The sequence below is a fragment of the Apiotrichum porosum genome (genome assembly GCF_003942205.1).
Source record: "Apiotrichum porosum strain DSM 27194 chromosome Unknown scaffold_3, whole genome shotgun sequence".
NCBI classification, from domain to species: Eukaryota; Fungi; Basidiomycota; class Tremellomycetes; order Trichosporonales; family Trichosporonaceae; genus Apiotrichum; species Apiotrichum porosum.
The window spans coordinates 319,060-342,505 of record NW_021167110.1 but is presented as its reverse complement, the minus strand read 5'-3'; the positions used below and the strand labels follow the sequence as shown (position 1 = coordinate 342,505).

The following is a 23,446-nucleotide window of genomic DNA, read 5'->3' as shown; positions in this document are numbered from 1 at the left end:
CCCCCGGCTACCCCCGCAGCACTTGCCGATTACGTATGAGATCAACGGGGAATTGCCACTTATGAGGTGTCATTACTATCACTCTCTGCCGCCACCGGGCCCAAACGTATCAACCGCGTGCACCGGCCCACCGCGGCGTCATCGTCTGTGCAGCGGAGACAGAGACGCTGGCTGATCACTACTGAGAGCAGTGCATTCACTGTCCACCTTCCAACCCAATCTACCCCCCCACACGTGAACCCACGTTCACCCCCTTTCGCCCAGCATGTCGGTCCAGGATGACCCCAAGATCCTCGCCGACGCGCTCAATGTTGTCAAGGTCCAGACAGTCCAGCTCAAGCGGTGTCTCGAGGCCGAAGAGATCATGGAGGCGCTCAAGGCCGCGTCGACCATGCTGTCCGAGCTGCGTACATCGTCCCTCTCGCCCAAACAATACTACGAGCTTTACATGTCGGTGTTTGACTCGCTTCGCCATCTCAGCACGTACCTGTACGAGGCTCATGTCGAGGGCAAGCACCACCTCGCAGACCTGTATGAGCTTGTCCAGTGAGTAGATGGTAGATCCAGTCGGCTGGACATGCCCCTAACGAAACAGATATGCCGGCAACATTGTGCCCCGCCTCTACCTCATGATTACTGTCGGATCCGTGTACATGTCGATCCCGGATGCCCCCGTACGGGAGATCATGAAGGACATGCTCGAGATGTCGCGCGGTGTTCAGCATCCTACTCGCGGCCTGTTCCTCCGCCACTACCTTTCTGGCCAGACTCGCGATTTCCTTCCTGTCGGCATTGAGGATGGGTATGTTTGCTCGCAGAAGCGGTCCGTTAGCTAACAGACAGACCCAGTGGCAACCTGCCAGACTCTATCGGCTTTGTGCTCACCAACTTTATCGAGATGAACAAGCTCTGGGTGCGTCTTCAGCACCAGGGCCACTCGCGCGAACGTGAGAAGCGCGAGACCGAGCGCCGGGACCTGCGCATCCTGGTCGGTACCAACCTCGTGCGCCTGTCGCAGCTCGAGGGTGTCGACGTCGACATGTACTCGAAGACGATACTCCCTGCCATCCTGGAGCAGGTCGTCAACTGCAAGGACGTGATTGCCCAAGAGTACCTCATGGAGGTCGTCATCCAGGTGTTCACCGACGAGTTCCACCTGCACACCCTCACACCGTTCCTCTCTGCCACTGCCCAGCTGCACCCGCGTGTCAACGTCAAGAACATTGTCATTTCGCTCATTGACCGTCTGGCGGCGTATGCGGCTCGCGAGGCTGAGAATGAGGACCCAGATGAGAAGAAGCGCGGCGAGGAGGAGGCTGCTCGCAGGCTTGCCGACAAGGTGAAGGGCGCGCGCGACCAGCACGTTCGCCAGAGCATTGATGGTGGCAAGCCCCAATCGCCCCGTCCCGCCGAGGCCGACGAGTGGGCCGGCAAGGACGACGAGGCCAAGGAGGAGGTCAAGGAAGAGGCCAAGGAGAATGGCAGTGCCGAGACTGGCGACGAGGAGAAGAAGAAGGGGGAAGAGGGAGAGACGGCTGAGGAGCCCAAGGATCCCGAGGAGCAGCCCAAGGAGGAGGCTGCGGTGTTGCCCAAGCCTAAGACGTTTCGTGGCATCCCCGAGGACGCCCGCCTTTTCGAGGTGTTCTGGCAGCAGATTGTCGAGCTTATCAAGGTGAGCTGCAGTCGACCTGGTCCCAGCTGACAACATTTCAGGCTCGCCCAGACCTTTCCATTCAGGACATTACCGCACTCTTTGTGTCGCTCGCCAACCTGTCGCTCAGCTGCTACCCGGACCGCCTCGAGTACATTGACCAGATCCTTTCGTACGCCACCTCCAAGGTGCACGAGTTCCAGCAGAGCCAGGACTTGCATGCGCCGCAGACGACTGCCAACCTTCTGGCGCTGCTGCTCGCCCCCATCCAGTCGTACCTCTCGGTCCTCACCCTTCTTGCGATTCCGTCGTACACCCCTCTGCTGGCTGCTCAGCCGTACACGACCCGTGCAGCTATTGGCCACGCCGTCGTGTCGTCGGTTCTCAAGAACAACACTCTGATCGAAACTACGGTCGACGTCGAGGGTGTTCTTGGCCTTTGCGCGGTGCTCATCCGCGACCAAAAGGACGCTACCGGCGCCCAGGGTCCCGCGGCACGCAGGCAGCCTGTCGACCTGCGTGAGATGGCCGAGGAACAAGGATGGGTTGCGCGCATGGTGCACCTCTTCCGCTCCGAAGACCTTGCCACGCAAAACGACCTGTTGCAGACTGCCAACCGCATCTTTGCCGACGGTGGCGAGAGGATACGCTGGACGTTCCCGCCCCTCATCGCCAGCAGCATCCAGCTGGCGCGGAGGTTCCGCGCGCGCCAGGCCGAGGAGAAGGACTGGGAGACTCGCGTGTCATCGCTGTTCAAGTTTATCCATCGCCTAATCTCTATCCTGTACAACAAGGTCGAGGCGCCCGAGACGTGTCTGCGACTCTTCCTCCTGGCCGCTCAGGTCGCCGACGACTGTGGTCTCGAAGAGCTCACGTACGAGTTCTTCGTCCAGGCCTTTGTCATTTACGAAGAGTCCATCTCCGAGTCTCGGGCTCAGCTCCAGGCTATTACGGGTATCATTAGCACGCTCCAGGCTTCGCGCGTGTTTGGTCCTGACAACTATGACACGCTCATCACAAAGGCGGCGCTGCACGGCTCCAAGCTCCTCAAGAAGAGCCACCAGGCCACAGCGGTGCTGTACGCATCGCACATGTGGTGGCAGGGCGACGAGGCCGGCCGCGAACCCCGCACCAAGCCGCCTCTCAGGGACGGCAAACGCGTGCTCGAGTGTCTCCAAAAGTCGCTCCGCATCGCCACGGGCTGCATCGACGAGCTCACTTCGGTCCAGCTGTATGTGGACGCGCTGGACCGTTACCTTTATTACTTTGAGCAAGGTGTCGAGGCCGTCACGCCCAAGTACATCAACAGCCTGGTCGAGCTCATCACATCCAACATTGATTCCGTGCACAGCACCGACGTGCACCCGTCGTCTGCCAGCCCGCCCGGCCTGGTTGACGGTGTCAACACGCCCGACATGATTGTCAAGGTAAGCTACCGCTTGAGGCCGCATGGAGCTAACAAAACAGCACTTTAAGAACACGCTCCGTTACATCCAGAGCAAGCAGAGGCAACACGCCGGACGGGGCAGCGACGAGGAGGAGGGCGAAGAGGGCGAGGACGGCGAGCGCGGCAAACCTGTAGACTGGAGCGCTGTCGACGTCGTCGGCGGCTCCCTCAAGATGGGCATGTCGCAGTAAACAGTAGCGGAGACTCGGTCCTGGGGCGGATTTTCTTATTTCTCTTCTCTCCAATTTTTGTAATAGAACATGCGATTCTACATGACGACAACGTGTGTGTGTGTGTACAGAGTGAGAGAAATGTATTCTAACGGTCTAGAGGGCGTGGGTGAGGTGCGATTGCGACTGCTGGGACTGGTTTGACGCGCCCCTACGCATTGGTATGGCGCCATCGCGAGTGAACGGGTTCGGCGACGAGGCAGTGGAGCTAGGGGTGTAAGTCCCCTGTCCGCCGGCCGCTGGGTTGATGGCTGGCAAGCGCAACGGCGTGGGCGGATTGGAGCGGTGGTTACGGCTAGGAGTCGGTGTCGGGGTCGGGATGGGTGACAGGGTGAGCGTGGGCACTGCGTCGGTGTTGGTCCTGTTGGCCATGGGTGTGGGGCTACCAGGCCGCGAGGCAAACGAGCCCCTTTCGCGCCTCTCGTTGCGCGCATTGGTGGCGGCAGCGGCAGCCTGAAGCACATCTGGCGGGAGAGGGGGCATGGGTGGCCGATACTCGTCCCCCCTGCTGTAGTCCGGGTGGGCAGAGTGCGCGCTGCTGCTGTGTGCGGAGAGACGGCTCGCCGAACTGGACTGCGATCCTGAACGGTGTCGGAACGCGGCACCGACGGCGCTCGCGCCCGACAGCGAGGAACCATCGTCCCAGCGCTCGAGCTGCTCACGCTCTTGCCTTTCCCTCTCGCGCTCTTCTTTCTCCCTTGCGCGTTCCTCCTTTCTCCTCGCACGGCGGTTCTCCAGCACTTCGCGCGCGATAGCGTCCAGCGCCGCGCGCATTTGGTTCGAATATGAAAAATCGACCGACGTGAACCCTTCAAAGTTTCGTAGGCTGATTGTCGCGCCGCGTTCAAGCAGGACACGCGCACAGGCAATGTTACCCCATGCGCTGGCATAGTGCAAAGGTGTGTTGCCCTGCAAATCCGCCAGGTCCACGTCGGCGCCAAAGTCGCACAACGTCGCAATGAACATTGCGTTGTCGGCTTGCGCGGCATAGTGGAGTGCCGTCTTGCCGTCCGTGTTGCTCCAGTCGATCAAAAAGGGAAAGAGCGTGTAGTACACCTCTGTCATCCGGAGACAGATATCCACCATGTCGTCGGGCACCCTCGTGGGTGGTCGAGGCGGGAACTCGGGAGACGAGGTGAGGAGGTGGGCAGCAGGCGAGATGGAGGGCGGTGCAGGCGCCGCAGCAAGCAGGTGGAAGATGGTATTGTGCTCTGCGTCCTGTACTTGTCAGTTGCATGCTCGAGGGAACCCCGCAACTCACCCTGCTGAGCTCCTGGTCGTCATGGCCATAGTCAAGGAGGAGCCACTCAAACACTTCTAGGTTGCCCTCGATGGCTGCCCATGCGAGGCTGGTGAGCCGCATGCGGTCCGTGTTCCGGAGGTCGAAACGGTGCTGGAGACGCTGGAGGAGGGGCACATTGTTGTCTATGACAGTGTCAGTACAGCACTTGTTGACGTTGGGAGACGAGCAAGCCCCGGATGGAGCAAGGGTCATCGGCCATCGCCGTCAATCTTCATACGGTCTTGGGGATGGATACTCACCACGCACGGCCTGCCGCACGCGAATGGACGGTTTGCGCACGACGTGTAGTCGTGAGCTTGGCTCCCCTGCTGGGAAGGGGTCGTTGATGGCGGCGACGGCCATCGTGCCAGAGTCGTTGATGGGGGTGGATGGGCGGCCCGATGGGGGAGGGAAAGCTGCAGAGAGCAGTGACGACGAAACGGTGATGCGGCAAGTGGCATGTTCTCGCTCTCGGCCGCCCAGTGGCCGCTCCGTCTCTCACCGGCGGGACTATTACCGGAAGACACTGGGGGGCCACATATGGTCTTCGGCATTCTGTCACCGCCGCCAGACCTCTTTCCATCCTTGCTCCTCCGCATCTCTCTCTCATCAACTACACCCCCGTCCCAACATCAAATGTCCTCTCTCCCACCCAGGCCAAAACCCTGGGAGACAAAAACAGCAGCAGAGGCATCCATCCCACCAACCACCGCCGCGCCAGCACTCGCCTCTGGGTTTGACGCGGTCGCTGCGTCCTCTTCGTCCGTCGCCCCGCGTCTCCCTGACCGCCCTGCCGGCCTCGGCACTGACGGATCCGTCGTCCCGGCATCTGGTGCGTATTAGGCCCCATGGGTCCAGGTGGCTCACACTTTTGCCCACTTGTCACTCTCTCTTTATCTTGTTCTTGGTCGCTGACACGGGCTCTCTCCTGTACAGGCGCTTACGGAGCGTCATCAGCTTACGGCTCGCGTTACGGAGCAACATCATCCTACGGCATGACGCCCTACGGTATGGGAGGGTACAGCTCGTACTCTAGCCCCATGTCCCGGATGGGCGGGTACGGCGGATACGGCGGTATGGGAGGAATGGGCGGTCTGGGAGGCATGAGCGGCTACGGCGGCTATGGCTCGTATGGCGGCGGCATGGGAGGCTACGGCGGCATGGGAGGCTACGGTGTTGGTGGCATGGGTGTCCCCGGCGAGGTGAGTGTTGAGTCGCAATGTTGGCAGTGCGATGGCAGTTGCCATCAGACACACACACAGAACCTGTGTGCGAGCGCACGACGCTGACATTTTCACCCAGATGCCCAACTTGACCTCTTCCATGCAGCAGAGCACTGCACCTGCGTTTGCCATTATCGAGTCTCTCGTGACAGCGTTCACTTCGCTCGCACAGCTTGTCGAGAGCACATACATGGCAACCCACTCGAGTTTCTTCGCCATGGTCGGTGTCGCAGACCAGCTCGGCAGCCTCAAGACATATCTGGGCCAAGTGCTGGGTGTCTTTTCAATCCTCCGACTCGGCCGCCGCATCATCAACTGGCTGCGGGGGAAGAAGAACCCCCCCAACACCGAAGGCTGGGCCAACGAGTGGTCTGCCGCACTGGCCGGTGGCGGTATGCCCGGTGCGGCTGCTCCTCGCCCAAGCGCCAAGCCCCTTATTCTCTTCCTCTTGAGCGCCGTTGGACTCCCCTACCTCATGAGCAGGCTGGTCAAGCTGCTCATTGCCAACCAGCAACAGCAGGCCGCGGCCAACGGCCAGATCATGGACGCCAACGGCATGATCGACCCCAGCAAGCTCACCTTTGCCCGTGCCCGCTGGGAGTTCCGCCCCTCTGAGGAGTGGGAGCTTGGACTCCAGCCCGACGAGATTGTCGCTGTCCTCGAGCAGCGTGAGGGCCAGCAGGGCCAGGCCGGTGACATGGGCTGGTGGCGCGGACGGACGCGCGATGGCCGTATGGGCTGGTTCCCAGGCAACTACGTGAGCAACAGTTTAACCGGGCTGTTTGGGTATGACAGTAGCTGACGCGACAGGTCGAGGTCATTAAGAAGCGCGACGTGCCCGGCGGCGTGCCAGGACAGCCAATGACGCCGATGCCCATGTCTCCCGGCGCCATCCCCGTGTAACGACTTTGCAGCGAAAGTGTAGTCAGACCAGAGCAGCGGCGGTAGATACAGACGGATGAGGGAGGCACGTTTGGCTAGAGCGAGGAGTACCGGAGTTGTGCAGTCATGGGGTGTTCATGGCGTAGACTGTAATCACGATACCATGTCACAGGTGTTTTTAGTCGTCCCAGTTGAGTTGGAAGCGGCGCCAACAGCGGGCCTGGAGATGGACGTCAGGACAATCAGGATGAATTTGAGGAAAAGTGCGGGGCCCGACCGTGACTTTGGCTCGGTGGCGGCCGTGACGCGTGTTGGAATGGCGTCGCCAGCCACTGTTACGGCTTCAGCATCACTCTCCCTCAGTCACCCTCTCCACTTTCCGACTGCATCCCACCTTCGCCTCCCCTACAACACCTCTCCCCGCCTCTGAAAACGGGGTGACGAGGGCACCTTTTCTCCCTCGTCACCTCTTTGCTCGCCAACAAAGAAACGGCCATGCGCACGTCTCCTCGCCTGCGCCTGGCCGGCGGCGCGGTCGCGCTAATTCTCGCACTGGTCTTCCGGCGGCTCATTCTCCAGACGCTCCTCTTTCCACTCTTCCTTTGTGCTGCAGTGGTGGCCGGCGTGGCTATAGTCATTACGACTGTTACACAAGCCGACAGGCGTAGCCCACCGCTTTCCTTTGTCGATCGACAACGCGCCGCAACTCGTCCACTGGCGTTCGCATCGACACCAGAGTGGCCAGCTCACGTTGCCGCTTTTGCCGCCGAGGACAGCGACGACCAAATCTTTGAGCCCGTCCATGGTTTGGCGACGGATAACGTCTCTACACGACTGGACAAACTTCTGACACTTATCCGCGGCTCGTTCATCCTGCCGTGGTACGTGCGTATCTCGCCCAGTCGCGCATTCCCGGACGCCATCGAGCGCAATGTGCGCATAGCGTTGACGGCCGTCGCTCACCGCGTCGAGGTGGTGGACTGGCCATCGCTCGTTGTCTCACGCGTGCTGCCTATTGTCACCGACCATTTGCAGCACTACAAGACGATTGAGCACTTAGCCGCCCCTGTCGGCAGCAAGACCACTGCCTCGCTCCCCCTCCCCCTTTCCGACAAGGCACACCCGGCCCTCGCACCCCAGATTCAAGTCAGTGCCGAGGCCAACATTCCCTCTGTCGAAGCACACCTGCGTGTGATTGTCGAGCGGATCATCGCCGATGTCATGCCGCCGCACGAGCAATCCGAGGTGGTGTCCATCCTCGTCCGGGAAATTGTCCTCGGCGCAATCCTCGTGCCCGTGTTCAACATGCTCTGCGATAGCGACTTTTGGAATCGCCAGATTGATGAGCAGGGTGGAAAGTACCTGTACAGGAGGTGGGTAACTTTCGCGACTGGAATCTAACCCGTCCAGAAAACAAGTCAACAGAGTCTTGTCTGCGCTGTCTGCCGTGCCGGCTGCGGGCACGCCTTCCCCGTCACGTATCCGCAAGCAGCAAGGTGCCTCGACCATCACTGTGCACTCTACGACCAAACAGTTTGACGAGTTTATGAGGTCTATCCCCAAGCTCAAGACACTGGGCGAGGCGCGTCGTTTACGAGCCGACCTGAACCGTGAACTGCGGTCTGCTCGCGCTGCACAAAAGATTGCGGCTACCATAACAGACGCTCAAGGTGACCAGGCGTTGAGGCGTGCAGACAGGTATATCCGCCGCCTTGAGCGGGCTAGGACCCACATTGATAGGCGTATTGTCGCACTGTCTGGTGGCTCGGTGAGTTGTGCGCTTCCCGCCATTGTCAACTGATGCCCCAGTCCCCGCGCGGCTCCTCACCGGCCACCGACTCGCCCACTGTCATCAGAATGGTTTCTGCCAACCTGTACACGATCCTCTCCGACCCGTCTTCCCTCGCCTACTGGCTCGAGTACATGGAACGTCGCGGGCGGTCACACTTGGTTCAGTTCTGGCTCCTGATTGAAGGATTCAAGGACCCCCTCGAAGCTTCGGGCCAAATGCTTGCCCTGGAGAATGTCGAAGGCCCCGACTCGCGTCCGGGAGCCAACGACGCGACCATTGGTGACGACACTGCCTTTCTCAACAATGCCTACTTTGTCAACTCGACTCCCAAGATTGTCATCTCCCCCAAGCTCGTGGCTGACATCTCGTACACTGCAACTCACGTTGGACCGCTCAGCCCTCAGGACGTGATCCGCGCCAAAAAGGCAGTCTACCGTGCCCAAAAGGAGGTGTATGACCAGATGGAGGAGGAGGACTGGGCAGAGTTTCAGCAGAGCGAGCTGTACCTCAAGGCGCTTGCAGACTTGAAGAATGCCGCGCCCAAGGTGCGCCCTGCGATGCGCTCAGTGTCATACTCGCCGCCTCCGAGCCCCTCGGTTGCAAAGCTCGCTCCTTCAGCCGCTCCAGTGCGGCGCTTGTCTGACAACCCTTCGATGCCCCGTCGCCCGTATCTTGTCAACGGCAGCTTTGCACCATTGTCAGCCAGCGCGACGACGGCAGTGACGACCGATATGAACCCTCCCATGCGCAAGGTGACCCCCGAGTCGATGCACTCTGGCGCTTCCAACGGTGGCTCCCCGCGCGCAATGACGACCCCGACAATAACGACCACCTCGACACCGCCTCAGCTTCCTTCTTCTTCTTCAGCGGCGGCCGGGAACCGCAGGTCCATGCACTTTGACTTTCTCATGGGCGGCGACGACCTTGGTGGATCAGAAGAACGTGACCGACTGTTTGAAGACGAAGAAGAGGACGAGGCTGCCCTCCTGGAGGCGCAGCGCATGGAGGAGATCCAGGCAGCGTTGAATGAGATTATCGCCAACGAAGACATGTCGTCTAGTCAAGACTTGCGGCGCGGCGCGTCGAGCCAGGACCTCATGCGTGCCAAATCTAGCCAGGACCTCTTGCGGTCGTCCAGCCACGACCACCTCCCAAACGCAAGGTTGCTCAAGGGCACCCCAACTCCACCCGAGGTAGACCCTCTGAGCGCTTCCGTCGAGCTTGTTCGCCCCGATCGCCACCCACTCGCCGGCAACAAGCTGACCTCGCGTTCTGCCGAGGACCTCCAGTCGCTCATGGGCTCGTCCACCGCTCCCAGTCCCGTCCGTCGCGTGTCACAGTTTGACGCGCGAGCCGTCCGTGGCGCCCGGCGAGTACGTCTTGGCAGTGTCGACATGGCCACTTCGTCTGCACGTCCCACAAAGAGCATCTTTGCAGACGAGGACGATGATGTGCTGGGGGGCGTTCCCGATGTTCCCGAGGTCGACGAGGAAGGCGATGGCGGTGCCGGCGGTGTCCATCAAGCTGCACCTGGTGATATGCAAATTTCGATTGAGATTGGCCGGCTCGGCAACAAAATCACCGAGCTCACCCAGCAAGACGCGCTCCTCGGCCAGCTCATTCGACAGGCCGAGTTGACAGGCAACGACAATGAGCTCAAGTTGCTCCAACGTTCCCGCTCCAGTCTGCAGCGCGAAGTGCGAACTGCGGAATTCCAGAAGCGCCAGTATGAGCAGCAAGAAGAGGAGAACCGTCTCGTTCCCGGTCGCACAAAGGTGGACATTCCACGCACGTCCTTGGCCGACGACGAAGGCCGCCAAGTCGTGCGGTACAATGTCGAGATTCGCCAAGTGGAGCCCGACGGGCGCACGCGCCTCTCGTGGATTGTCACACACCGATACAACGAGTTTTGGGAGTTGGACCGCGCGATCCGCGAAGTGGCGGCCACGTCCAACAACATTGCCTTTGTGGAGGCTGTGCGCACCAAGATGAAGGAGATTCCCGGCAAGCGTCTCGTGCCGAGTCTGTCTGCCTCGTTTGTAGAGTCGCGCCGTGCCGGGCTGGAAAAGTACCTCCAGTCGATCATTGCGTGCGGACCGCTCTGCGACTCGCTCTTGGTTCGCAACTTCCTCTCACAGTCTTCCGGCGCTGTTACTTCCGATCTCTCGACCTCCACGGGATCTTTGGCGGCGTTGCCCACCCACCTCGTCAAGACGCTCTACAAGACCGTCACGAGCTCGCTGGACGAGGCCCTGGTTCCGTCCATGTTCGACCTCATGAGCCAGTCTCTCCAGCGGCAGATCTATGAGGTTGCGGGCGGTATCGGAGCCGTCACTGAAGTGATGCCCAGCGCTCTCAGAGGTGGACCGTGGTGGCAGTCACCGTCAAGCATGACCGCGCCCCTCCCATCCATTGCGTCCAGTACTTTGATCGCTGGCAACATGGCCCCGGCCATTGGTGTCGGCGGTACCCAGCTCTTACAACCACTGGATGGCGAATCGGCAGCTGGGAGCTTTACAGCGCCCATCTGTGACCTCTTCATTGAGCTCTTTGACCTCAAGGAGAACAACTGGCTGCGCCGCCAAGCCATCGTTCTCATCCTGCAGCAGGTCCTGGGAGGCACGATCGAGCGCAAGGCGCGCGACACGTTCCGTACCTATTCGTCTGAACACGGCGTGGACAAGGTCCTGCGCGTCTTTCAAGATACAATGTGGCCTGGGGGTGTGCGTCGTCCGCCCTCGACCCCGCGCACCGAGCAGGAAAAGCACGAGACGCGCGTGGGCGCCAGCCGCAAGCTCGCGCTGCTCATGCCGGATGTCGCGGCCAACATGATTGGGCGGGGCAACGCGCGGCGTGCGGCCCAGCGCGTGTTTGGCGCACTGCAGGATACCAAGATGAACCAGCATCTCGTGCTGAGCGTCATGGACGAGGTGAGTGGGCCAATGGGCCAGTTGTACGGGTGGTGTGGGGCTGACAAGAGCAGATCTTTGGCGCGCTGTTTCCGCCCCCAGCCAAGTAATGACGACACTGGCGCACATCTATGATCCATTTGGCGATAGGCCTTCTCTTCAGTACACCTTTGTTGTCCATTGTCTCTTTTTTGGTACACTTTGCGACGTCGTTTATTATAATTCTGCAACTGGGGCAACGACTTGGCACACCTTGATTCTTGCTCTCTGTCCATTATCCTTTGGGTACCCAACTTTATGCTTGTCTGTCCATTGTCTTTCATGGTGCCCGTTGCAACATCAGGTCATGGTTATGCAACGCTACTGGGGCGACGGTTCATTCAACTTCATCTATGCAGGAGATCATTCTACTAACAGCACGACATCATTCTACTGACAAGTCAAACTCTATGGAGGGATAAAATACAGGGCGACAACACTGTTGTGGCGTTGCGGGCATTGAAAGCCCGGGGGCTGGATATGAAGGGATGGTGGGTTGGGTTGGTGGTTTTGATGACAAAGCGAGGGATCAAGATCAAGATCGACGGCAGCGGGCCTCGTTGAAGCTGGTTTACTGGCGTTACAACCTCTAATACTTGTCGTCCAGGTTGTGGACGCGGCCCGGCGAGTCGGGGCCGTTCATCTGGTAGTCGTGCGTCACCTTGGGAATGGCCGTCTCGGCGGTGAGGATCTTGGGTGGCCAGTACCAGCAGTAGACGACGAGGCCGATCCAGAGGGGGATAGTGTCGAGGCCGAACACGAAGGCCTCGTGCGTGGCCAGGTAGCCGACGTAGCCCTGCGACAGCTCGACGACACGGAAGCACGAACGGACGATGAAGAAGATACACGTCCAGCCGAGCGCAAAGTAGAGGCCCTTCCAGCCAGGGTGGTTCCAGACGACAGTGTCGCGGCGACTGGAGACGGGTGAGAAGGGAACAAACAGGAGGGTAGGGGTGTGTGAGAAGACTTACGCCCTGATGAGGAAGACGAGCCACATAAAGGTGAACAGGATAAAGCTGCCGAGCTGGGCTGCCAGACCGACGAGGAAGATCTTGGGTCCGATCTTGGCCATGGAGGCCATGGCCGACATACCGCCGCCAGTGGCCTGGATGAGGAAAGTGACGACTGGCAATGTCAGCTGTGTGTCTGTGTATTCATTCGCAACCGTGTTGCGTCACTCACCATCGGAAATGATAAAGATGGTGCTGACCTTTTCAGGCCTGATGAAAAGGTACCTGTCGGCGTTGAGCCAGCGGACAAGACGGCCCAGGAGCACATAGTCGGCCGCGACTGTAGGGTGTTAGTATGCGGATAAGATAAGGTTGCACTGCGCAGCCAAGGTGTCGCAACCCTTGTCGTACTCACGAAGACCACAAGGACTCAGGATGACGAACATGTTGGTGACTTTGAAGCCGGTCAGTCCCGCCACTCCATACTGCAACCTGCTGCAAACAACGTACCGATGTAGCCACCGAGACTGTGGACGTTGGTCCTGAGCCAGATACGCAGCGCCAGGCCGATCGCCTCACACGCGACCGAGATGGGGAGCACCATGAACCACAGACCCAGTTTGCGGTAGCGGATCTGGTAGTAGATGGTGATCGCCGCGGCGGTGCCGTACAGGGCAACACCGGTGGCATTGAGCGCGATGCTGGGGATGTAGCGGAGGGGGTTACAGCTGCGAGCGAGAGATCAGCGTGGTGTCTTGAGTGCAGGCAGGTCACACGTCTCGGGCACGGCGACCTGGCAGGTCTGGGTTGGCACTGGCGGTACCACCCACTCTGTGGCAGCGGCCGCCGATCCACCGGACACGTCCGGGCAGAGTACACGGGCATGAAACTTACGTGTCCGTCGCAGCATCGATGGTCGCGGGGTCGAGGAGACAGTCCGGGTTGTCGCTTCTACCCATGTTTGCTGGTTGATTGCTTGGCTAATGTGTACAGAGGTGGGTGTAAATACAGGGGCGCCGCGTGGGGCCGGATTTGAAGGGTGTGGAGGAGGAAGCGAAAGGGTACGGGGAAGGCAGAAGAGACGCGAGAAGGAGGGTCACGCGCGAGGTCGAAAAGAGTACTGCCGTTGGGACCAGTTGTCTTGCTGTTGCTAGAGTGCGTGTTTCTGAGAGAGAGGAGGTGGAATGGGGATGCTTTTGCTGCTTGCTCTCCTCGTTGTTCTTATGGAGAAATGCGCCGGTGGTGCCATGGGGGTGCAGTTGCTCGGGGGCTTGCCGGCGGAACAGGGCTCACACCACTGTCAAGAGGCGGAAACCCCGCACGGGTTTCCCGAGACGGCCATTCAGCCCTGCCCAGCAAACGGCAACTTGCGCACACACGGACAAAGCGCAGGTCGTTCTATCGCGAGGCCGTCGGCGATGCGGCGACGGTGGCACATTGTACCGCTGCACGCGAAGCACGTTGCAGTGCAGCTGGAGGGTGCTCTGGCCGTTTGCGGAGTGGGGATGCCAGGTCGGTGCGCGGCGCGGTGGGTAGAAATGCGGAGTGGAGGGATGTAGACCGTCTATGAGCGGCGTGCCGGAGCGGCCCGAGTGAGCATGGTGAGCAGCGGTGTCACGTGACGCTGCAGCGACGCCGCGCCGCCATGGTCCGACGCCGACGACTGGGAAACCCGACGGGTCATGACCCTCGCCGCAGGCTCGGCGGTTGCACGCCGACGACCCCGTGGAATGGCACTGCCTCGCTACCTCTGTAGCGCGCACTGCCACCGCTCGGACGACACGCGAGCGCGCGTGCAGGTTGGGCTGTTTCAATATCAACAGATCTGGCAAAGACACCGAACCCAGGGAAGGTCTCGCAAGCAGTTGAATTTTCTGGGGGACATCGCTAAGAGCACCGAAGAGCACCACACTGGTATCACGCACACACCGCGCCGCACCCACTAGCGACGGCCTCTCCCCTCCATCGCTTAACGAGAGTGTCACGATAGCGTCGCATTTGCTGTGCTCGGCGGTCGAGTTGTGCGGCGACGAACGGCGGGAAACCCGTCAAACCACCAATTGAAAACTCAGAAACCGAGACACATCCATTGACAAAAACACCTCATGGCGGCATGGCCTCATGACCACCAGCCGCCACCAGCGCACAGCAAATGCAACCGATATCGGCCCCGATACTGCACGAGGATCACTAGAGGTCACGGTCACGGTCAGCCGTGATGCATAAGCTACAATCCGTACAGCACGACTACAGTAGCAATTACTGGTCACCCCAGTCGCGGGTTATCAGGGGGGGGAATCCACACTGCCAAAAACGAGAGAGAGAGAGAAAAGAGAGAGATAGAACACCGGGGGCTTACCGGCTCGCGAGGATGAGTGTGCGGTCCGTGTCATCCATCTGCGAGTCGGACATGAAGTTGTGTCCGGGCGGGTTGGGCTTGGTCGTGAGGACCTTTGCAATGGCCGCAAGGAGGTCGCCGCGACGCAGGGGTTTGGTGACATACGCCGTCATGCCGGCTGCGAGACAGCGTTCCTTGTCGCCGATCATGGCGTGCGCAGTCAGTGCAATGATGGGTGTGGGCGGGATGCCCGAGACGGCCTCGTGCTCGCGGATCAGACCCGTCGCCTCCATACCGCCCATGACGGGCATGGACACGTCCATGAGAATGACGTCGAACGGCTTGCGCTCGAGCTGTCGCCGCTTGTACTTGTCAATGGCAATCTCGCCATTGTCCGCGACCTCGATCTTGTGGCCGGCGACCTCGAGGAGCTTGACGGCCAGCTTTTGGTTGACGACATTGTCCTCGGCGAGCAGGATGTTGAGCACCGTGTCCTTGACCGAGTCTCCGGGCTGCACCTGGTGCGACTCGAGTGCGGGCACAATGGCGTTGGACAGCTCTTGCAGGTTGAGAGGCGTCGTGTAGTATGTGTTGATCCCCATGTCGAGGCAGTCCTTGACGGGGACGGGCGAGAGGACCTGCTCGGCATGGCTCGGGAGACCGAGCAGCTTGCGGCGGAACTCGTTGAGGTCGATGAACGAAGGGTTGTCGGGGCCTGGGGCACGCGTCGAGGGCGCTAGCAAGACAATGGGGATGTAACGCAGGTGCTCGATGGTACGTATCTTTTCGGCCGCAGCGAGCGAGTCGACCATCATGGTGTCAAAGTGCGGGAAGCCTTCGTGCTGCTTGAGGTCCCACACGGCGTTGGCCGAGTGGATGACTGTCACATTGAGGTTTAGATCGGTGAGCATCTCGCAGACTCCCGTGTCGTCGCCAAGCGTGTCGATGAACAGCACCGAGCGGCCGGCCCACGGCGAGAGACGCTCCACAACACCCTCGCGCGACGTCGAAGTGGTCTCGGCGGTCATGGTGAAATAGAACCTCGAGCCCTCGCCAAACTCGGACTCGACCCAGAGGTTTCCGTTCATGAGGTTGACCAGGCGCTTGGAAATGGTCAATCCGAGACCGGTACCACCATACTTGCGGGTGGTGGAGCCGTCGGCCTGGGCAAACGTGTCAAAGATGACATCGAGCTTGTCCTGCTTGATTCCAATACCCGTGTCGGCGACACAGAACTCGAGCTCCACCTCGTCGTCCTTGGACGCCTTGACGCGACACGAGAGTGCGACCTGGCCTTCGGTGGTAAACTTGACGGCGTTGCCAATGAGGTTGGTGATGACCTGGCGCAGACGGAGGGGGTCGCCAATGAGCTGGTCCGGAATGAAGGGGTCAATGTCGAAAATGAGGTCGAGCTTGTTCTGGGATGCCTTGACACAGAGGGTCTTGAGAACGCTAAACACGGCGAGGCGGAGCGAGAAGGGAATCTGTTCCATGGTCATGCGACCGGCTTCAATCTTGGAAATGTCGAGTATGTCGTCGATAATGGTGAGCAACGAGGACGCCAGCGACGACACAATCATGAGGTTTTCGCGCTGCTGGCGAGTCAACTCGCTCTCGAGGGTGAGGACTGTCATGCCGATAATACCGTTCATGGGCGTACGGATCTCGTGCGACATGTTGGCGAGGAACTCGGACTTTGACCTGTTGGCAAGTTCGGCCTGCTGTCTGGCGCTCGTGTTCTTTTCGATAGACTCGCGAAGGTTGTACACCATCTGGTTGATCTTGGTCTTGAGAGAGTCCATTTCACCCGACGCCTCGACCGTGATGAAACGCGTAAAGTCTCCGTCCGTTGCAGCGGCCGAAATTTGGGCAAACGCACGCACTTGGGATGTGAGGTTGGAGGCCATGGTGTTGACGTTGGAGGTAATCTCCTGCCATGTACCCTCAATGTTCTCGACTTCGGCCTGCACACCCAGCTTGCCCTCGGTACCGACCTCGCGGGCGACACGCGTGACTTCAGCGGCGAAGATGGCAAGCTGGTCAATCATGTTGTTGATAGTGTTGACAAGGTCCAGTATCTCTCCCGAGACGGTGACACCGACGACCTTTTGGGTGAGGTCGCCGCGCGCGACAGCGGTGGTAGCGTGGGCAATGGTTCGCACTTGGACAGTTAGGTTGGCAGCCATGACGTTGACACAATCGGTAAGGTCCTTCCACGTTCCTGCAACTCCGGGTACGCGCGCTTGACCGCCTAGCCTGCCGTCTGTACCGACTTCACGAGCGACACGCGTGACCTCGGACGAGAATGAACGTAGCGAATCCACCATGGCGTTGACAGTGTCCTTGAGCTGGAGAATCTCGCCAAAGGCCTCGACGGTGATCTTCTTGGAGAGGTCACCGGCAGCGACAGCAGTTGTGACTTCGGCGACGGAGCGCACCTGAGTCGTGAGGTTGAGAGCCATGAGGTTGACGTTGTCCGTGAGAACCTTCCAAGTGCCTTCGACGTTGGGAACCAAAGCTTGACCACCGAGTTTGCCTTCTGTACCGACTTCAAGCGACACACGTGTCACTTCTGCCGCAAAGACCGTAAGTTGAGCCACCATGTCGTTGACAGTCATCTTGAGGTCGAGTATCTCGCCCTGGACGTCGGCATTGACAGTCTTGTTGAGGTTGCCGCGAGCGACGGCCTTTGTGACTTCGGCAATCTCTCGCACTTGTTCCGTAAGGTTACCGGCCATCTTGTTGACGTTGGTGGTGAGGTCGGCCCACACACCCTCGACACCGTCGACGACGGCTTGACCGCCGAGAATACCTTGCGTTCCGACCTCGAGCGCGACACGGGTGACTTCACCAGCGAATGTGGTGAGTTGTTTGACCATGGAATTGACAGTGTCCTTTAGAACTGCCATTTCGCCTTCGGCTTCGATTTCAATGGTCTTGGATAGGTCACCCTGTGGGGGCGTTAGCGTTCTGAAGGATAGACAGGGGGTGGACTTACTCTGGCGACAGCCGTCGTGACGCTACCGATGGATCGCACCTGTGTTGTGAGGGAGTGACACATTCGATTGACCTGGGGGTCAGTTGATGACGAAGAGCAGGTGCAACTCACATTAACGGTTAGATCTTTCCATACACCTTCGACGTCTGGGACGTATGCTTGACCGCCTAGTTTTCCTTGAGATCCGACTTCCAGTGATACACGACTGACTTCGTCTGCTAGCAATCGTAGACTCATGACCTGGGGCTTGTCAGCTGGCACTATCAAAAGCTGCTCACCATTCCATTGACCGTGGTAGCAAGTTCAGCGATTTCGCCACTGGCGACAACGGTAATCGTTTCCGAGAGGTCGCCACGGGCGACAGCCTTTGTAACCTTTGCAATGCTGCGGACTTGGTCGGTAAGGTTTGCAGCGAGACGGTTGACGACGTTGGTGAGTTCACGCCATGTGCCCTCGACGTCCTCGACGACAGCCTGACCACCGAGCTTGCCCTCTGTGCCTACCTCGAGCGAGACACGCTCGACTTCAGTTGCGAATGTCTTGAGGCGGTCGACCATAGAGTTGATAATGTCCTTGAGTTCCGTCATGGCCTGTCCCCTGACTGGCACAATGATCTTTTGGGTAAGGTCGCCCGTAGCGACGGCCTTGCACACGCGCGCGATATCCTGAACCTGAGCCTTGAGCAATTCCAGTTCCTTTTCAGCCGAGAGACCAGGCTCGCCGTGGGTGGCGCCTGCCCAGCCGGGGGTGCCGTTGTTGACGCGAGGAGACGAGAGTTCGAGAGAAGCGAATGGAGACGTGGGGATGTGGACACCGGTGGGACGCTGGCAGCTGGGGCAGACGCCAGAGTCGAGCTGGGGTGGCGGGGTGTGGACGGGCGCGGGAGGCATGAGGATCTGCGATCCGATGGGAGTGGTACCGGCGGGGGTGGACGCGACGCGCTGGGCGAGGGTGACGATGGCGCGCTGGATAGCGATCTGGGCTGGGGTCATGCCCGCGTCCTCTGCGGGCTTGAAGGCGAGGGAGGGTTGCTGCTCGTATGACTGCAGCAGTGTGTATAGGTGGGCCTCAAAGGGCGTTGCTCCATGTGGGAGCGCCACCATCGCGTCCGCCATGGCGAAGGCCAACAGTGGGAGAGGTGGTTACGCGCGATGCGCAGGGGGAGGGGGCAGGTTACGTGAGGGTATGTGTGGGTGGTAGGTCGGTGGGAGGGTGTGCTGTTGTAGATGCAAACGCGGGGGAGGGGCTAGGTCGCTAGAGATGGTGTGTGGGTGGTCAGCGCGAGAAGCAGCGAGATCGAGACGGCAAATGGGGGGAGAGAGAGGTGGAACACAGAAGCGAGGCGCATGTGTGGCTTGCAGCGGCGAACGGAGGAATCGAGTGCTTACGTATTGGGGTTGTAACGACGCTAACGGGAAATGGAGCGACGTGCGAGAAGCTGCAGCAGACGGTGATCGTCGAGAGGTGGTTGGTGGTGGTGTCGACGAGGGTGTGTCGAATGTGTGCGATGGGGTGACAGTGAGCGCCAGCAACAAACGTGACCCGCGTGGACGCGAGAGAGAGCGGGGGGGAGGAGGCCGAGGAGGGTTTGTATGTAGGTGCCTGTTTAGCGTGTGGGGGGGCATATGGGTGGGTTTATTATCGACGATGCACACGCCCTCTCTCTCTCTCTCCCCGGCGCACAAGAGTCACACAGTACACAGGTGCGGTAGGTTTCCTTAGCGCGCGGCGGAGAGACAGGAGAGAAAGGACACACCCCGGGGCTGTGTTGCCAGAGGCCAGGAGGGCAAAGATGCCCACGGGTGCACGGGCAGGGCACATGCATACGCAGGGCACCAAGGGGGAGGGCCAGAGGGTTCAAAAGAAGGAGCCACCACCCAAAACAGCAACGGCGCAATCGATTGCTCGACGAGATTGCCCCTTCTCGTTGGAGCGACTCTTTTCGATAACGCAGACACATTCCACAAGTGTAGCTGGTGTGGCCGGTGTGGGGGGATCGCGAGCCAGGCAGAGCGTGCAGAGCAGCGATATGCGCCCTCGCAGGAAGAATACTTGTCTGCATACATGTACCTCTGTACCTCTCTGTACCGGCAAGGATAAGGGCGACACAGCGAGACGGATGAGGACGCAGAGGTGGTACAGTGCTTTGCTTCGTCCTGGCTCCCACTCGGACGGCCACAGGCCACAGGGAAAGAGATCGGAGAGACCGGAGATCCGGAGAGATCTCAGAGACACAGTACACAGTACACAGAGCGCACATGACACGGCCGACACGGAGAGGTGGGTCGACAAGAGGGACCAGACCTGTCTCGGGACCCTGTACGGAGGCCCCGAGTGCGGACAGGCATCGACGACACATTTAGATTGTTGCAGCTTGCATGTGCGCATGTGCACCTGTGCTTCGTGTCTCTTGTGGTCAGTGGTCAGTGTGATCACTCATGCCCGCCGTGCGGAGGACTAGTGTGTGCATCATCTGCATACTAGCAGCTAGTGCTGGTCGGTTTGATTCACTTTAGTGATCAGTCAAGCACCGGGTTCCGCTTGCAGCCTCCTGCGCACAGTCCACTACTGCTCTGCGTTTCGTTCTCTTGTTGCCGCTGGTCACCTCCTTGGCACGCTACAGCACACCAGTTTCTAGTTTGTGCCAGCGCCGGATCGCTTGGAGTGTATTATCAGTTGGAGGTCGGACAGGCTGGCTTTGACCTTGTCGCGTGGGTCCAAGGTGCTGTCTCCATATGTTCTGCATTCTGCCAAAGGTCCACAGATCACCAAGCTATGGACAGCTTGCATGCATCCCTTCCCTCTTTTGAGGGGCAGTGGCGGTCGCCGTCGGAGGAACTGGGTACAGGTAAGCAACGAAAAGGCGGTGGCGGTGGCAGGGAAGGTTGCTGGTTTTGGCCTGCGACACGCGTTCGGCACTCAACAGCCCGTGCAGATCGCAGTCGCGTGGCGCGCATGTCCGCATGTCAGTTCACTACCACTGCGTGGGCCGCGTGTAGGACGCCAAAAAGCATGCATCGGGGCATCGGGCATCGGTCGAGCACCGTCGACAGCACCGAAGCCCCAGACGGGGTCCAGGGCCGACTGCACGGGTGGACGCGGGTATAGATGACTCTCTATGTACGGTTGGTACCACAGTTTGGTGTGTCAACACAGTATGCCTAGCATGTGGCCAAGAACAGACACACTACGCCACATTCTTGGCTGCAAAGATGAAAGCTTGATGTTCCCATTATCTTGCTCACCTCGCCAAGGGAACACACAAACCACACCACCCTGGCAGGGAATATGCCGTAGAAGCACGCGCCTCGTCTAATCAACGTGCAGGCGCTCTGTTGTCAGTCGCCAGTGGCCATGCGTCGTACGCCTGTATACTGTGACCGAAGTGGAGGGCGACTGTGGTACTGTGGGGCGTCAATTAGCATCGTCCCGCAGACACTCGTATCTGCCCTTATTTTACTTTGCATACGCCGCAGTGTCTGCAGCAATGGCGTTCTCTGAGGTCTACGTCGCCCACGCTCAAAGGCGCAGAAGAAGGCAGATTCTGGGTTCACAGGGATGCAACACACAGGTACACAGAGTTGCTCACCCCGCCTTCAACCCCGGCAGAGCCAGAATGTGGCCAGAATTCCGCGCTGCGGTGGAAAACACACTAGGGCAGCGCGGCCATACTGCAGCATCGCCCTAGTGTGTTTCTCCCCAGGCCCCAGGCAACGCCAGACGTGCACTTTACCCGCCGCCGCTGGCCGCTGGCCGCTGGTGATGCAGTGAAAGATCATGACAGATGCAATGCGCTACAGATCTCACTTCACTGGTACGACCTCATACCCATGTACATATCTGATGCGACGGACAAAAGCCACTCGGTGCCAAGTGAGGTCCTCATAACATGGATCTTCCTTGGCGGAGACCTGGGCAGCACCATTGTGTACCCCCCCCCCCCCCTTCTGAGACCTTGCTTCCTCCACCGATGACCAGACGAACACACGCCTGGCGGCGGCCGGCACGGCACGCCCAACCTGCTCGTGACCACATTCGGGCCCCACAGTGGCGTCCCGTTCCAGCTCTTTCCGAGGAATGGGCTTGCGGCGTCCCTCGTCTTCCGACCACAGCGCCTCAGACCTTGGTCGGATAACACGCGTATACCGGACCGATGTTCATCCGTACGTCCATTGTTGCCATCGTTGTTGCCTATTGTTGGCGTGGGCTTTGTGTGACACTCGCAACACCAACGTTGGGCTTGGCTCCTACGCGGGGATACATAATGGCGACGATGCCGCGTGCGAGTGCTCGTCATCCACACCCCACCTCACTCCCAATCCTACAATGAACGGTGTTGCTCTTATCACTGGTGCTGCCTCGGGTGTGAGTTGTTCCGTCCTCAGCTCTTAGATGCCCCCCAGAACGCCAGGGCTGACAGCTCTCCCCCCAGATCGGCGCTGCCACTGTCCGCGCCTTTGTCGCCCGCGGCGTCACGCGCCTCGCTGTCGCCGACGTCCAGAAGGACAAGCTCGCAGCCATCGCGGCCGAGCTGCCCAACGTCGAGATCGCCTCGTTTGTCTGCGATGTGTCCAAGGAGGAGGATGTCAAGGCGATGGTGGAGGGCACGGCTGAAAAGGTAATCTTGACGCGATTCCTTCCTCCAAAGCTCACACGGCAACAGTTTGGCCGTATCGACTATGCTGTCAACTGTGCCGGTGTCGCACCGCCGCCCGGTCCCACGGCCCAGTGCCCCACGGAAGACTACGACAGGGTGGTCGGCATCAACCAGCGCGGCGTCTTCTTCTGTGTGCGCGAGCAGCTGAAGGTAATGGAGAAGCAGGAGCCACTGGCAGTGTGAGTGGAGATTGGGCGTGTGGACGCTGGAGGCGGTCGGCGCTGACATGAGCTCTCAGCGAGGCAGACACGGTGCGCAACCAGCGCGGGTCCATTGTCAACATTGCCTCCATCGCGGGCCTCATCGCCCTCAGCGGCGTGCCCGGGTACATCTCGTCCAAGCACGGCGTCATCGGTCTCTCCAAGGCCGTCTGTGCAGAGTACGGCGGCAAGGGTATCCGCTGCAACAGCATTGCACCAGGATTCGTTGACACGCCGGTGAGTGTGCTGCTGCACTTTACACACCGGCACGACCCCATGGCTGACCCACACCCTCTGGCAGATGATCCAGGGTTCCCAAGTCGCCGAGATGCTCACACAGCTGCCTCCCGTTCCCATGAATCGTGTTGGCCACCCGGAGGAGATTGCCGATGTCGTCACCTTCCTCTCCTCCACTGGAGCCTCGTTTGTCAACGGCGCTACCTGGACAGTGGACGGTGGTTACACTGTTATCTAAGGGTGTCGTAGCCAGTTACGCGGGGACGGTGAAGTACGTGAAAAGCGGTGTGCGTGATCTGCAGCACAGTGTCGAGATGCCAAACAGTGTTCTAGTAAGCGGTATCTTGTTCGGAGGTGTAGCGCAATCGATTGTTGTTGTTTCCGCCAGCCCACTTATAGTGCCTCCTGTGCTCCTGTCTGTTTGGTTGTTGTTTGGATCTTTTGGAGAGTGTCACCTTGTTGATGGGCGCGGGGGTGGTGTTCTGTCACCAATCCGCCCGGCACCAGCCCGCCGTCCGTCCACGCTGCCAACTCTCATGCCCTCCTCCTCCAACCCGCGCCACCGCAGCCACCAGCAGCGTCAGGTCGGATCAGCGACCTCCCCCATCGGG

The 23,446-nt window shown here is 59.8% G+C and overlaps 7 protein-coding genes across 7 annotated transcripts; 4 read left to right on the top strand and 3 right to left on the bottom strand.

Annotated features, from left to right (window-relative positions):
* Positions 1-265: 265 nt before the first annotated feature.
* VPS35 (Vacuolar protein sorting-associated protein 35) lies at positions 266-3,289 on the top strand (the record flags this gene model as incomplete). Its single annotated transcript, XM_028621211.1, has 5 exons — positions 266-546; positions 596-802; positions 844-1,672; positions 1,714-3,078; positions 3,119-3,289. The coding sequence occupies 5 exons, from the start codon at positions 266-268 to the stop codon at positions 3,287-3,289; spliced, it is 2,853 nt and encodes a 950-aa protein (XP_028477663.1).
* Positions 3,290-3,424: 135 nt separating this feature from the next.
* On the bottom strand, positions 3,425-4,973 carry EHS24_005723 (uncharacterized protein; the record flags this gene model as incomplete). Its single annotated transcript, XM_028621210.1, has 3 exons — positions 3,425-4,546; positions 4,590-4,753; positions 4,871-4,973. The coding sequence occupies 3 exons, from the start codon at positions 4,971-4,973 to the stop codon at positions 3,425-3,427; spliced, it is 1,389 nt and encodes a 462-aa protein (XP_028477662.1).
* A 273-nt stretch (positions 4,974-5,246) lies between these two features.
* PEX13 (Peroxisomal membrane protein PAS20) lies at positions 5,247-6,736 on the top strand (the record flags this gene model as incomplete). The annotated part of the gene is made up of 4 exons (XM_028621209.1): positions 5,247-5,442; positions 5,547-5,812; positions 5,913-6,590; positions 6,644-6,736. The coding sequence occupies 4 exons, from the start codon at positions 5,247-5,249 to the stop codon at positions 6,734-6,736; spliced, it is 1,233 nt and encodes a 410-aa protein (XP_028477661.1).
* A 474-nt stretch (positions 6,737-7,210) lies between these two features.
* On the top strand, positions 7,211-11,526 carry MDM1 (Intermediate filament protein; the record flags this gene model as incomplete). The annotated part of the gene is made up of 4 exons (XM_028621208.1): positions 7,211-8,088; positions 8,126-8,483; positions 8,525-11,437; positions 11,491-11,526. 4 exons carry the CDS (start codon positions 7,211-7,213, stop codon positions 11,524-11,526), a joined length of 4,185 nt encoding a protein of 1,394 aa, XP_028477660.1.
* A 518-nt stretch (positions 11,527-12,044) lies between these two features.
* On the bottom strand, positions 12,045-13,364 carry EHS24_005720 (uncharacterized protein; the record flags this gene model as incomplete). Its single annotated transcript, XM_028621207.1, has 6 exons — positions 12,045-12,369; positions 12,427-12,580; positions 12,638-12,745; positions 12,821-12,859; positions 12,916-13,133; positions 13,300-13,364. 6 exons carry the CDS (start codon positions 13,362-13,364, stop codon positions 12,045-12,047), a joined length of 909 nt encoding a protein of 302 aa, XP_028477659.1.
* Positions 13,365-14,760: 1,396 nt separating this feature from the next.
* Positions 14,761-18,856, bottom strand: EHS24_005719 (uncharacterized protein; the record flags this gene model as incomplete). The annotated part of the gene is made up of 4 exons (XM_028621206.1): positions 14,761-17,694; positions 17,742-17,780; positions 17,853-17,981; positions 18,020-18,856. 4 exons carry the CDS (start codon positions 18,854-18,856, stop codon positions 14,761-14,763), a joined length of 3,939 nt encoding a protein of 1,312 aa, XP_028477658.1.
* Positions 18,857-22,067: 3,211 nt separating this feature from the next.
* Positions 22,068-23,073, top strand: EHS24_005718 (uncharacterized protein; the record flags this gene model as incomplete). Its single annotated transcript, XM_028621205.1, has 5 exons — positions 22,068-22,106; positions 22,174-22,359; positions 22,405-22,577; positions 22,637-22,835; positions 22,900-23,073. The coding sequence occupies 5 exons, from the start codon at positions 22,068-22,070 to the stop codon at positions 23,071-23,073; spliced, it is 771 nt and encodes a 256-aa protein (XP_028477657.1).
* Between the last annotated feature and the right edge of the window lie 373 nt (positions 23,074-23,446).